At 37.4% G+C, this 14848-nt stretch overlaps 1 protein-coding gene across 3 annotated transcripts in view; it reads left to right on the top strand.

The window, feature by feature from the left end:
- The window catches only part of SLC35A1 (solute carrier family 35 member A1), a 33899-nt gene that overhangs the window by 14459 nt on the left and 4592 nt on the right, over window positions 1–14848 (top strand). For all 3 annotated transcript variants that reach the window (XM_017538906.2, XM_017538907.2, XM_017538905.2), the window contains 3 exons: window positions 7588–7747; window positions 7926–8078; window positions 13049–13115. In XM_017538906.2, coding sequence (XP_017394395.1) covers window positions 7588–7747; window positions 7926–8078; window positions 13049–13115 — 380 coding nt within the window. The remainder of the gene's footprint in view (window positions 1–7587; window positions 7748–7925; window positions 8079–13048; window positions 13116–14848) is intronic.

Here is a 14848-nt window from a genome sequence, read left to right as displayed (position 1 = left end):
TAGGCATGTGCCACCATGCCTGGCTGATTTTTGTATTTTTAGTAGAAATGGGGTTTTACTATGTTGGCCAGGCTGGTCCTAAACTCCTGACCTCAGGTGATCTGCCCGCCTCGGCCTCCCAAAGTGCTGGGATTACAGGCGTGACCTGCCTTGTCTGGCCTAATCTTGGTTTCTTGATTAAGGTAATGCCTGCTAGGTTTCTCCACATAAAGTTACCAATTTCTTCTTTTTTATTAGCGTCTTGTAGAGGGATACTTTGAGACTATATAAATATCCTCTTTCTCATCACACTTTCACCCCCTGGTTTTGTTGTCCATTAATGTTGTCAAATGGTAACTTCCTAGTATTTCATTACCTATGCATTTATTGGCATTCTACTCTAGAAATTTCCCTTCTTCCCCTCTTTCTCTGCCTCTCTCTTTGTATTTATATGAACATGGTCTCAAGGATTATTTTGTTATGCAGGTTAGAATCCATTATTATCATTATTTTGATGCTCAAAATGTCCCAGATTTGCACAGTGGGATTAAACTGTTTCTTTTTAGCATATCAAGATGTTCTAGACTTTTCTTGTACTTTTTCTGCCCCAACCCTGAAATCATACATTTCTACAAGGATCCCTTATTCCTTTTCTTCCAGAATGGCATTTAGAAACAAGAATCTAGGCATTAGGTATACACATTGATACTGGAGTATCATTACTTTAGACCCTTTCAGCAGGCAGAGCTAGGAAATATATATGCCTGTGTATGCATGCACACTTATCTTTATCTAGTTCTGTGTGTATGTATAACAAAGAGTTATGTATTGATTGATACCTACAATTTTGACCTAATATCTCTGTGTTCATTCTAACCTTCCCCTTACCCATATTTGTTCCCTTCTCTAATGGTGAGGATTCTAGCTCTCATTATGCTCAAGATATATACTTATTTGCTCAATCCTAGAATAATAAGTAGTATCAGAATTTCTAGTATTTATCTGAGAAAAAAGGAGACCTACTAACTGAAGTATGTATTTGTATGTAGTTCCCTTTGCTTTTAGTTTTACAGCATACAGTAAAATACTGTGTTTTAGAATATTGAGTTCTCTTTTTCTCCAAGTGTAATCTTGTTGACATTCTTTTTTGATTTCTGTTTATAGTTAACTTGAGACTCCCCCCATCCTTGTTGATTATACTTATGACACCCTGGAAGTTTTAGTGTGAAATTATACTTATTTCAATAAGAAGTTAGAACTGAAAGAAAAAAAAGGGAGTATGGGAAGGAATTAATGGATGGCTACTTTGATAAATAAGGTTGATGTGGTCAAAGTGGTAAATTTTACATGCAAGAGATTGCTGGTCACTGTGTGTGATGTACACTGTACCCCGCTTTCCTTTTTTTTTTCTTACACTTAAATATTTTACCTTAGAGGTGGTTTCATGTCAGTACATAGAAATCTATCTCATTCTTTTTAAAAGCTGCATGGTACATATATATATATATATACATTATATATATGTATCATAATAAACCAGTCTGTATTGATGGACATTTGGGTATTTCCCATCTTCTACTCCAACACAGAGATGTAATAATTATCTTTGTACATATACTGTTATGCATTTGAATGATTATATCAGATAACTTTTAAATTAAAAGGGAAATTAGTAAATTCTGTTTTAGGGGAGGGGCAGATTAGCAGTTGGGTATTCTGAAAGCTGTATATGTAAATAAGGTGATTTTTTTTAATATTTGAATTTTAAGTTATCAATTTCTAAGCTATAATTTGGTTGAAATATAAAACAATACAACATTTAAAAATACTTTTTTAAGCTGGGTGCACTGGCTCATGCCTGTAATCCCAGCACTTCGGGAAGCTGAGGCAGGTGGATCACCTGAGGTCAGGAATTCGAGACCAGCCTGACTAACATGGTGAAACTCCGTCTCTACTAAAAATAAAAAAATTAGTCAGGTGTAGTGGCAGGTGCCTGTAATCTCAGCTACTCTGGAGGCTGAGGCAGGAGAGTTGCTTGAACCCCGGAGATGGAGGTTGCAGTGAGCTGAGATTGTGCCACTGCACTCCACCTTGGGCCACAGAGCTAGACCCCATCTAAAAAAATAAATAAATAAATAAATTCATAAAATAAATTACCGCTGCAATTCACAGGAAAATTGTTTGTTAGCTGTAATGCTTTACTAAACCCTATCATAGCTGTTAGTTAACACGGTTTAGATTTAAATCTGTCATTGTTGGTGTAAAGAAAATGAAGTGAAAACACTTTGATATTGCCTTAGAACAAAGGAACAAAGTCAGCTTTTTTTTTTTTTTTTTTTTTTTTTTTAAGACAGGGTATCACACTGTCGCCCAGGCTGGAGTGCAATAGTGTGATCTTGGCTCACTGCAACTATTGCTTCCTGGGCTTAAGTGATCCTTCTGCCTCAGCCTCCCCAGTAGCTGGGACTATAGGTGCACACCACCATGCCCAGCTAATTTTGTACTTTTTGTAGAGATGGGGTTTTGCCATGTTATGCAGGCTGGTCTCAAATTCCTGAACTCAAGCAACCGCCTGCCATGGCCTCCCAAAGTGCTGGGATTACAGGTGTGAACCACTGTGCCAGCTCAAACAACTTTTTGTTTGCTGTTCACCATAGTTTAAAAAGACTGTCTTTAGCAGGATGTGTAAATGTTAATGTATGTATACTTTGGGTGCGTTTAGTAACAAACCACATATATCTTAACTTTGAACTGCATGTCCATATTAAGACCAGAGAAAGTCCTTTTACTGTTTAGTATTATCTAGAGAAATTAATGTAGCTGTCAAATATTTATGTTATAGATTATCCAGCTCTGTTTCTTCTCCTGGGTTCACATTTTCACTCACCTGTTGTACCCATGCTATAATGGGTTCAGGGTGTTGGGGAGGAAGTAAAAATCACATCCCTCATATGAAGAGTATTTTTGTCCTCAAATTGACCTCATTATTGTTTTCTTAACCTAGCCCCTCAAAGTCTTTTAAATGAGTTAATTAACTTTGTAGATGATAAGAAATTTATAAACAAAATTTAAGTTTCTTAAGCTCATGAGTAACTTCTGCTGTGTTCCATTTTGCACAGTGCCTTGGTAACCTAGCCAAGGATTTTATGCCTCTTAGTATTTCTCTTCAGATCAGGAGCTGGAGGAATGAGGCCTACTTTTGACCAATCATAGGTCAGAATGAACTGGTTTCAGCCGGTTCATAGGAAATTTAGGGAGGGAGGCAGCAGCGGAATATCTCTGCAATCAACATGGAGTTTCAGAATTTCTTCAGGCAACCAAAGGTTGCACAGAGTTTATTCCAATGATAAAAATCAAAAGAATTGTTCAAATAGAAAATTTAACAAGACTGTGTCTAAAAATAAATTTAGTATATGCTTTTAGTTATATGTGTTCTTTCTGCTAGCTAACAATGTCATTTATATAATTAAATTTAATAAATTTGTTTTTAACAGAGTTGCTCACTAAGGTGCTTATGATTTGATTTCTAAGAAAATAAGTTCACGGCCAGGCATGGCGGCTCACGCCTGTAATCTCAACACTTTGGGAAACCAAGGTGTGTGGATCACTTGGTCAGGAGTTCAAGACTAGCCTGGATAACATGATGAAACCCTGTCTTTACTAAAAATACAAAAAATTGGCCAGGTGTGGTGGTGTGCACCTCCCATTTACTCAGGAGGCCAAGGCAGGAGAATCGCTGGAACTCAGGAAGTGGAGGTTGCAGTGAGCCGAGATCACACCACTGCACTCTAGCCTGGGCAACAGAGCAAGACTCCATCTAAAAAAAATGTGTATATATACACATTTTTTATATACACATTATATATATATTATATATATATGTGTATGTTCAGAAAAATAGAAGAAAAGTAAACTTTGGTTTTAATATGTCCCTTTTTACAGTATATTACAGTATATTTAGGGCTGATCATTTGTTTCTCTTAGTAAAACAAAAAGATGATTACTAGTGTTTTCTAGTAGATATATTGCTCTTGTTACTTTAGTGAATGAAGCTAAATATAAGATTAAGAGTTGTGTTCTTAATAAATACATTAGCTTAAGCAAGATTTAACCTGATTAATACTGAAATAATTTACCCTCTTCTTTAAAACTTTGTGTGGTAAGATTCCCACATTTCTTTCCGATAGCTCCTAAATCTCCTCTGTCTACTTTCTGATACTTTTCTGTTACTCTCTTGTACTAGTTCTTTTAGCATCCTCTGCTATTTTTTTGTAACTTATTTCAAAGTATCTTATGTAACATTGCGATAATTCTTTGGTACTACAGTGATATTTGCACTTTCCAGTAATTAACACTCTGGTATACCTTGGTTTCTCCAATGTCTTCATTAGAGAAGGAACCAGAAAAAGATACCGTGGCCATCTTGGCAGTGAAAAAATAGCTCCTAAGCATCCAGCAAAAAGGATATGGCCAAAAGAGACAGATCTGAGGGTTAATCCTGACACACTGGACTTTACTTTTTGCTACAGTGAAGGAAAGGAGTACTTAGATTGGCTGCTAATCTGTTTCATAAGCCCTTCTTTTTATGTGAAAGCCGAAAAGTGAGGGAGAAGAGATAAGAAAGAAAAGTGAAGGGGAGAAAAGGGACCACAGCTACTTTGATTATTGGTGCAGGTTTGGTAGCTGTTTGGAGTAGCAGTTGGATCCTTAAGTAGCCCATATTCTGACAGGACAAAGAGATCACCCCTGTTCTTTGGAGAGCCAAAACGTCATCTGTTACTAATGAAGGCTTCTAATATATCTTACTTTTTTTTTTTTTTTTTAAGAGATGGTATCTTACTCTTTCACCCAGGTTGGAATGTAATGGTGCCACCATAGCTCATTGTAGCTTCAAACTTCTGGGCTCAAGCAATGCTCCTGCCTCAGCCCCCTGAATAGCTGGGACAGCAGGCACATGCCACCACTCCTGGAAATTTTTTTTTTTTTTTAGAGAAGGGGTTTTGCTCTGTTACTAAGGCTGGTCTCCACCTCTTGGCCTCAAGTCATCCTCTTGCTTCTCAGCCTCCTGAGTAGCTGGGATTACAGGTGTGAACCACCACACCACTGAGGCTGTACTATCTTTAACAGGTGGAGGTAAAGTGGCATTGCCCACAGGTGGGGATTAGGGGAAGAATAAATAGCTATTATACTGTAGGCTTTGAGGGTTCAGCTTGAAGAATCTTACAATAGGAGATAAATGAATATGGGAGGAGGTAGAGTGAGTGTGAAACATGGGTACAAACAAGTACCTCTCAGCAGTTCCTTTTGGGTACCACCTTAAAGACACATCAGTGTATGTCAGCATTTTAGAAGGGCACTAAAACTTGCACTTCACACAATCTGTAGAATTTATGCTATCATGATACTGACTAGTGATAATTGTTCAGTTATTTTCTCTGATACATTACCTCATTAAGGTGATTCTTTTACATTTTAATATTTTTCTCTAATTTTTCATCAATTTTATAATTGAGGGGAAAACATTCTTGACAATTATTCATTATACTCTAAGATATTGGCTGGGTGCGGTGGCTCACGCCTGTAATTCCAGCACTTTGGGAGGTCGAAGCAGGTGGATCACTTAAGGTCAGGAGTTTGAGACCAGCCTGACCAACATGGTGAAATCCCATCTCTACCAAAAATACAAAAATTAGCTGGGTCTGGTGGCCTGTGCATATAATCCCAGCTACTTGGTAGGCTGAGGCGGGAGAATCCATGAACCCAGGAGGTGGAGGTTGCAGTGAGCCAAGATCACGCCATTGCATTCCAGCCTGGGTGGCAGAGAAAGATCATCTCAAACAAAACAACAAGAACAACAACAACAAAGATGCAAGGAAAGAATATGGGGCATCTTAGATTTGCATTAATCAGTTAAAAACAAAGCCAAACATTAGTGTAAAGAGCCTATCTTCAGATGCCTGGAAAACTCTCCTACATAGATTTTTCGGTGGAAAATCTGTGGTATTTTTGGTATTCCTTTGCTTTTCGGATAGAGTTTGTAGTCCACTACCAGGATGTATGCATCGCTTTTCAGCATATAGACTTAACACTGTGTGGTGGGTGTTGGATTTGGTAACACAAAAAGATCTGTAACTAAGGATGTCTTTTGTTTCTGCAGCTTAGGCCAAAGCTCCTGTCTTATTAATTAAGCATTTTCTTGAAGGTAGAATGGTCTATAGCAAATAAATAGGTACAGGTTAGTTTATTTGATATAATGGTCTTTTGCTTCCTCTCAGAACTTAGGTAATTATATTTGCAGCATTTAAAAATGAAAAAAATCAACTCACAACTGTTGATTCTAATATATTAACCAAAAATACAGAATCTCACTGTGATTATGAAACTTTGAGTTGGAATAGAGCTATCTCACCAACAAAGTATTATGGTTTTCTTAAGGATATCGTGAGCTGCAGTTAGGACCATTAATATTAAGCACTTTTTTGGGGTGTTGGTTATTTTATTGCTTATTATAATACATCGTTTTATTTTTCTTTTCAGGAAATAAATGAGCTGATTTATGATACAGGAAATAAAAGCCAGATTAGCCAGGTCCTCCTGAAATAATAATAGCAAAAATAATAGTTGAGAGCATGAATAATCAGTATGTAGTCAAATAGTCAACTTTATATGCATTACAGATATAGTGTACTTTTGTTGGAGTTATTCAGATCTGCTACAGAATTATACAGTTATTAAATATGAGAATATCCTTACATAAGGAGTCCCTACTATGTTTCATAAGTACTAAATTCATTTACAAACAATACTGAGCTAACTCACTCTATTCCTAAGCCATGTAACTTCCATAACTACTGAAGCCTTTTTATTTGCAATTAAATCTACTGTAATTTAAAAAAAAAAAAAAAAAACCTTTAAAAATAGGCCAGGTACAGTGCCTCACATCTGTAATCCCAGCACTTTGGGAGGCTGAGGTAGGCAGATCACTTGAGGTCAGGAGTTCAAAACCAGCCTGGCCAAACTGGTGAACTCCCATCACTACTAAAAAAAATTTAGCTGGGCGTGGTGATGGGTGCCTGTAATCCCAGGTATTTGAGAGGCTGAGGCAGGAGAATCACTTGAATCCAAGAGGTGGAGGTTGCAGTGAGCTGAGATCATGCCACTGCACTCCAGCCTGGGTGACAGAGTGAGACTTTGTCTCAAAAATAAATAAAAATGTATATGCAAACTGATCAATTAAAAAGTAATTGGGGTGAACTTGATAAAATACAGTTAAAGTAGCAGGGGATGAATTTTATATAGGTAATGTGAGCAATTTTGTTTTCCTAAACTCATTATTTAATATACTCAAAACCTCTTAGAACTTTGACCAGAGATTGATAGTATGGTAAATCTAGTAGTTGTCATATTTTCCCAAACAGAACTATAATTTTTTAAAGAGGATACATTATTGGTTTGTTTCTTTTAATCTAAAACTAGTTAGAAATTATTAGTTTGCTAAATTGCAGCATACACAGTATGCCTGTCCTGTGTTTGAAGAAATCTTATTAAAAGAGTGCTCTTTAATTTTCTTCCTCACCACCCTCTCATCTCCCCCTTTTGTTTTCAAAGAGAAACTGGTAGTCTGGGTAGATTCAAAGCATCTTTAAGAGAAAATGTCTTGGGGAGCCCCAAGGAACTGTTGAAGTTAAGTGTGCCATCGTTAGTGTATGCTGTTCAGAACAACATGGCTTTCCTAGCTCTTAGCAATCTGGATGCAGCAGTGTACCAGGTAAGTGGAGTTAATGACAATGAAAAGCACAGAATCTTTTATGGTAAAAAATTTTTTATTAACTCTTTACCATATTATCCAATTTTTAAAAATTGATAATTGCATCAATGATATCAGAAATAATATATTTGTATTAGAGCCTAGTATTAACTGTATTAATTCATTCTTTTGTTTTTAGGTGACCTACCAGTTAAAGATTCCCTGTACTGCTTTATGTACAGTTTTAATGTTAAACCGGACACTCAGCAAATTACAGTGGGTTTCAGTTTTTATGCTCTGTGCTGGAGTCACGCTTGTACAGTGGAAGCCAGCCCAAGCTACGAAAGTTGTGGTAAGAAACAAAATGTACACCATAGCTTCCCATAAATAGAAAACTTTAAGTCTTACACTGTTCAGTCACACTGTGTACACAGCATGACTACATTTCTTTGATTTAAAATAACTTTCACCTTATAGACAGGACTTCTTTAGCATATTATCAGTGATGATAATACTTACTGGCTGTTTCTCAGAGGAGAATATGCATAAAGTATGTTAGAGACAGAAAGTACCTTAGAAATAATGTATTCCACCCCCTCCATTTCATGGGTGACAAAATTGAAGTCCAAAGAGGCGAAGGAACTTGTCCTAAATTACAGTTAATAACTAATTTGTGACAACTATGCCAGTTTTCCATAGCATATATGTTTAGAACTTCTAGACTTCTTTCAGACATCTCAGAAACACTGGGCAAGGTTTTCTCCATCTAGTTTTCATCTTCTCCCTCAACTCTCAGTCTCTAGCACATCTTCCTGCTATCAGCAATAGGGATGACAAGGGGAGGAGTGTTCTTACTGATAATTGATAATTATCTTTAGTTTTTAAGAGTTAATGTGAAGGTACATAACTGATTTTTAAAGAGTTAATGTTAAGATACATACCTGATTTTTTTCTTATATTGTATGCCTCAATCCGTTAATTCCCCAAAGAGAAATAGGAAATGGGATGCCAGTGAATAGTTTTGTGAAGGTCACGGGCTTCCTACAGTTGAATATTTACTCCCTTTAACTTTTAGCAAACAGGCTATGGTTCTCTTAGAAAAGGAAGGTAGCTGGGATGTACAGTGCTTATGAACAGTATCGTATAGACCACCCTCTGGTCTCCTCCTTCCCCAATTAAAACAACCCTACTGTTTCTTTCTATAATATGGTTTCTAGACAGAGACTTCCTGATCCCTGCCTTCTGCCCCTACACTTTTCCTTATATTTTTCTCTTAGATGCATTCATCTGTCATTATTTCTTAGTATGTCCTAAAACTCCACTGTCTCCTGATGTTGCCTAAGTAGTATGAGGCACAGCTTGGAATTACCCCTTTGTTCTGAATACTAGAGACTTGTTATCTAGTCATGTGTCACTTAACAAAAAATACATGTTCAGGGTTCTGAGAGATGCATCATTAGGTGATTTCATTGTTGTGCAAACATCATGGAGTATACTTACACAAATCTAGGTGGTATAGCCTATTTACTACACACCTAAGCTGTACAGCATTGTTTGTAGGCTGCAAACTTCTGTAAGTTACTGTGCTGAATACTGGAGGCAGTTGTAACACAGTGTAAGTTTAGTGTACCTAAACACAGAAAAGGTACACTAAAAATAGTTGTCTTACAGGACCACTGTTTTATATGCGGTTCATCATGGACTGAAATGTCATTATGTAGTGCATGACTGTGTTAATTTCTAGGAGGCAGGCAAAGCATCTATTTTACAATTGATCATAAACCACTACATGTAACTGTGTCACCTAAGTAGTTTGTCTCCAATGTGTTTTGTATTATCTGTCTGTACTGGCATGCATGACTCCCATACTGGTTAAGTGGGTTCCAAGCGTCGGAACTTGAGTAGACTCTTGTTGACAGTAGAACTCAAACTCTGGCTTATTCTAAACCAGAATGCAGGGCGTGCTTGTATTTATTAAGCTCATCTTGTTAAGCTTTGGGTCATTGCTCAGCCCCTTAAGTTCTTTCCAGTTCTTATCTATTATTAGCTTCTCCTTGGGGTATTATGCTTTCCAGAGTAAAAAACTATGCCTTCTTGGTCTTTACTCAAAATTTTAGATAGGACAGGACCAGAGTTCTGTGGCTGTACCTTTAGAATTCTTTCTAGCTTGATCTTTTTCTTGCTTACTGAACATTTATCATCACTGATAGTTTTTATTGGTCAGGAATTTGAGGGTGCCTTAGCTAGCTGATTCTAGCTTGAGGCGGCAGCTTAGGGCTGCAGTCAGCTGAAGGCCTGACTGCGGCTGGAGGATCTGTTTCTAACGTGGCTTATCTGTATGCCTGGCAAGTTCGTACTGGTGGCTGGTCTAGCTTGATTTTGTTAAATTAACTAGCATTTTTCTGTATGAGCATTCACACACTTATGAATTGTACCTTTATCCTCACTACATTTCTGTGTCGTCTATAAAAATATGTGGTGGGCATTGTGGCTTACGCCTATAATTCCAGCACTTCAGGAGGCTGAGGCAGGCGGGTCATGAGGTCAGGAGTTCGAGACCAGCCTGGCCAACATAGTGAAACCCCATCTCTACTAAAAATACAAAAAATTAGCTGGGTGTGGTGGTGGATGCCTGTAATCCCAGCTACTCGGGTGACTCATGCAGGAGAATTGCTTGAACCCGGGAGGCGGAGGTTGCAGTGAGCCGAGATTGTGCCACTGCACTCCAGCCCAGGCCAAGGCTCTGTCTCAAAAAAAAAAAAAAAGAAAAGAAAAAGAAAAATATATAATGCAACTCTTGTCGAATTTCTTGCCAAACACTATCTCTGTGGAATTCCCCTTATCACTTAACATTAAGAATCCTTTCAGGAAGGAAATCTGGTATGTTTCATGCTTAGTGAAGTCATACTATTTTCCACTGATGACCATTAGACTTTTTAGTACAAGTCATCTCTGTATCTGTTCTAACATTTTGCTGGTAATCAGTCTAACAATAACAGCTGCAGTCACTTATATGGCACTAAATACTAGCATTATCTAAATGCTTTATATATACTAACTCACCTACTTTTCTTGATAGTCTTTTAAATTTATTTAGATAGGTAGTCTAGGCAGAGAGAATTGCTTGAGCCCAGGAGTTCAAGACCAGCCTGGGTAACATAGACCATGTCTCTACAAAAAAATTAAAACTCAGATGTGGTGGTGCATGCCTGTAGTCCCAGCTACTTGGGAGGCTGCAGTAGGAGGATCACCTGAGCCAAGGAGGTTGAGGCTGCAGTGAACCATGATTATACCACAAGATCTTGTCTCAAAAAAACAAACAAAAAAAAAAACTTTAATGTCTTAAAGTATTTTCATAAGCCTCCACTTAGTCTGAGTTTTCACCTTCTTGATACTGTTCTTAAATTCCTGGTTAGATTCCCCTTGGTGATATATACTTCAGTTCTTCTGTTCCTGTAAAGTCAGAATTCAGTGAAGATGCCCTTATTTAGTCATGTTGATTTCCCTTTTTTTTTTTTTTTTAACTCTTCACCAGAACCTGCTTCAATAACTCTTAACCTCTCTTGAATCATCTTTTCACGAGCCATGGAATTCTAACTTGAAATTTTATATTTTTGAATTTTGATTTATTCAGGACTGGAGCACATGTCTTTTAACTGTGCTGTTTGGCCCATGCTAAGATCACATGGTTGCTTTCTTCCAAAGTTTCCATCACATCTACTTCATCACCTAGCAGTTTCTTGTTAGTCAGAATCAAGTCCAGATAAGCCATTTCCATCACTATTTTTCCTAACTGTAGAGAGATTAAGCTGGCAGGCAAGTAAGGCAAGAATTTATCAGGCACTCTATTTTTAGCAGTTTGATAGTGAGCGAGTTCTCACAAGATCTGGTTGTTTTAAAGTGTATGGTACCTTCCCCGTTGCTCTCCTGCTCTTCCCAGCAGATGTTGGGATAGTTGATATCTCACACTATGATTTTATTCTATTTATGCCAGTCTTGAAATTTGTATTAGGAAAGTATCCTTGTTAATAATGTGTAGTCTATAGCAGTGGTTCTCAAACTGTAGTGTACCTCAGAATCAACTGGAAGGTTGGTTAAAACACATGGCCAGACCCATTCCCATAGTTTGTGGTTTAGTAAGTCTGGTATAGAGCCTGACAGTTTTTATTTCTAACAAACCCCCAGGTGGTGCCACCACTGCTGATCCAGGGCCCATACTTTGAGAACCACTGGTCTACAGTATCTTCAGTTTCTCCTTTTATTTTCATGCAAACATTTTAGACCAAGCTCGCTCTCTCAGGTACCATAAAGTGGTACTTTTCTTATATTAGGCTTATTTATCTTGAACAAGGTATATACTTTCTTGTCATATTACAGTCATGAATCTCAATCCTCTAATTTCAATGAAACTATTGAGATAGTATTTATCTTTCAGTAAAGACTGATGAAAGCTGCTGACAGTTTAGAAAAGAAAGAGAAAATAATAACAGACTACACAGAGTGGGTAATTTATAAAGAACAGAAGTTTATTTGGCCTGTGGTTCTGGAGGTTGGGAAGTCCAGAACATGGCTCTGGCATCTGGTGAGGGTCCTTCTATGGCAGGAGGAGGAAGTGAGCCCATGCAACAAAGAGGGAAGTGGATTGAACTTATCCTTTTTATCAGAACCCTGCTCCCTCAATAACTCATTCCCTCCATAATGGCATTAATCCTTCTTGAGGGAAGAGCCTTCGTGACCTAATCATTTTGTAAATGTCCACCTCTTACCACTGTTGCAATGGCAATTAAATCTCAACATGAGTTTTGAGGTGGAAATTCAAACCGTAGCAGTGTGTATAGATGATGTATCTTGTACACAGAAAGTATACTAAAGATTCAGTGAATTGGGGAGTCTGAAGAGGCAGCACTTTATCCTGTGGGTGATGAGGAATAAATAAGTTAAATTGTTATCATTTTCAGGATTGATGCTATAAGCTCTTGAGTTAGAGTGATAGTAGAAATTAAAATTAAGAAGCATGCTGACTTGGGCTGTTTCAAAGTTCATGCTAGAGTGCTTATTGGTAGTAGGAAACTGGGCACACATATTAAGCATATACTATGGCTGTGACTTGAGGGACACATTTTTTTCACTTAAGCCAAGTGCCCTGGTTAATTTCTGGAATGGTCTTTTTGCTTGTTTAGTTTTGTCTTATTCTGTAGAATACTTGTGTCTGATATGGAAATACTTTTAGTAAGACTAACACAGGTTTTTGTATTTGTTTGGACTCTTGGATGAACGCTGTTTATTAGTCACTAAAAATAACTTCAAAAATTAATATTGCAGGTGGAACAAAATCCATTATTAGGGTTTGGCGCTATAGCTATTGCTGTATTGTGCTCAGGATTTGCAGGTAAATTATAAAAGTATCATTTTATTCTTTTGTCATATTTTTTGAAAACATCAAACTTTAGACACCAGTCTAGTTTATATTGCTTTCTCAGTTTTATTCCCATTAAACTTTATCTTCTTGCTTTGTGTCAGCTGTTTTTCCAGTAAATGTATATAGCATTGTTTAACTAAGTTCAGACTCAGTCTCTATTCATACTTGTAGTTAACTATTTCGGTCATCCTTGACCACCTCAGTCCAGCCAGGAACCCAAAAGTAAACGAAAAAAGACCTCTGAAAATGGAGGAAATGAGCCTTCCAAAAGCTCTTTACATTTTTCTGGAACTGTCACTATCCTCAAGTCAGATCCTGCTGCTTTAGGTTGTTATCTTACGAGCTAAGTATCTTTTCTTCCCCTGTAACCTCAAGTTCTCTCTCTGCTTTAACAGGTTAGGAGCTATGGAGTAGGATGACGAGGTGGGTCGAGAGTACCTTAGAAAACATAATACATAAAACTAACAACCAAACAGGGAGGAAAGACAACACAAAATCACTAACATCAAAAATCCCTGGAAATCTGGAGTTGTATGTGTAGGGACAAGCACTCCTCCAATGCATCAAGATAAAGTATGAATATTAAGTGTAACATAAAAAATGTTTTAGAAATAGTTCCAGCAGAGAGGAAAGTTTGGTTTTTATTCTGCTTAAAGCTTTCAGTGGAATATATTATAGCTATACGGCTTTATTGTTTATCTTTATTTGTACCTATTTCAAGTCAGGACTCTATTTTTGACTAGGAAAGCAGGCTGAATACAGAAGTAAAATCTTGTAAATGAGATGTTTTATAAGAGGAGAAAATATAAATTCAGGAATATGCTTAATGATAGCATTGTGTTGTAGAAACCAAATCGGGAACAAAAATTGAGTTACCTAAAAAATATACTATTTGATTTTTTGCAATATTTTGAACAGTTAAATTATTATGTCCAACATTTTATTAGTTCACCCTCGTAATACACAATTGAGGAAATGGTGGGTGGTTTAAAACCTGTTTTGGGTAACTAAGCACTGAATAAAATTCTTTTCCTAGAAGGTAAAATCAAAGGTGAAAATAAGAATAGCTATTTTATGTTTGTTCCCATTCCAATGTAGACTCATCAAAAAAAAACCTTGTTTTTCATTAGACTTTTTAGTTGATAAGTACTTCATAGGCAATTTCTAAATCTCTAACATGATGTTTATAACTAAAATTTTTAATGACTTTGTAAAATATTCATTTTAAGCACCAAACAGGAGAGATATGGGACTTTTTTTGTGGGGGAGAGGAATCATGTACTCCTTTGAAGTATCTGAAAAAAATCTATGGAGCTTCAACTCCAGAAAAATGCACATATACACAAAATTTATTATCTAGTTGAGGAGTTCATGATCCGTCTCACCTTGTGTGTGAACCTGGCTTGCGGAACCCTGCTTTAAAGGAAAACGGCTGGCCGGGCGCGGTGGCTCATGCCTGTAATCCCAGCACTTTGGGAGGCCAAGGTGGGCAGATCACCTGAGATCAGGAGTTCGATGCCAGCCTGACCAACATGGAGAAACCCTGTCTCTACTAAAAATACAAAAAATTAGCCAGGCATGGTGGCCCATGTCTGTAATCCCAGCTACTTGGGAGGCTGAGGCAAGAGAATTGCTTGAACCTGGGAAGTGGAGTTTGCTGTGAGCCGAGATCGCGCCATTGCACTCCAGCCTGGGCAACAAGA

This window comes from Cebus imitator, unplaced genomic scaffold (assembly GCF_001604975.1).
Source record: "Cebus imitator isolate Cc_AM_T3 unplaced genomic scaffold, Cebus_imitator-1.0 Scaffold117, whole genome shotgun sequence".
NCBI lineage: Eukaryota > Metazoa > Chordata > Mammalia > Primates > Cebidae > Cebus > Cebus imitator.
This window is presented reverse-complemented; position numbering and strand designations above follow the sequence as displayed.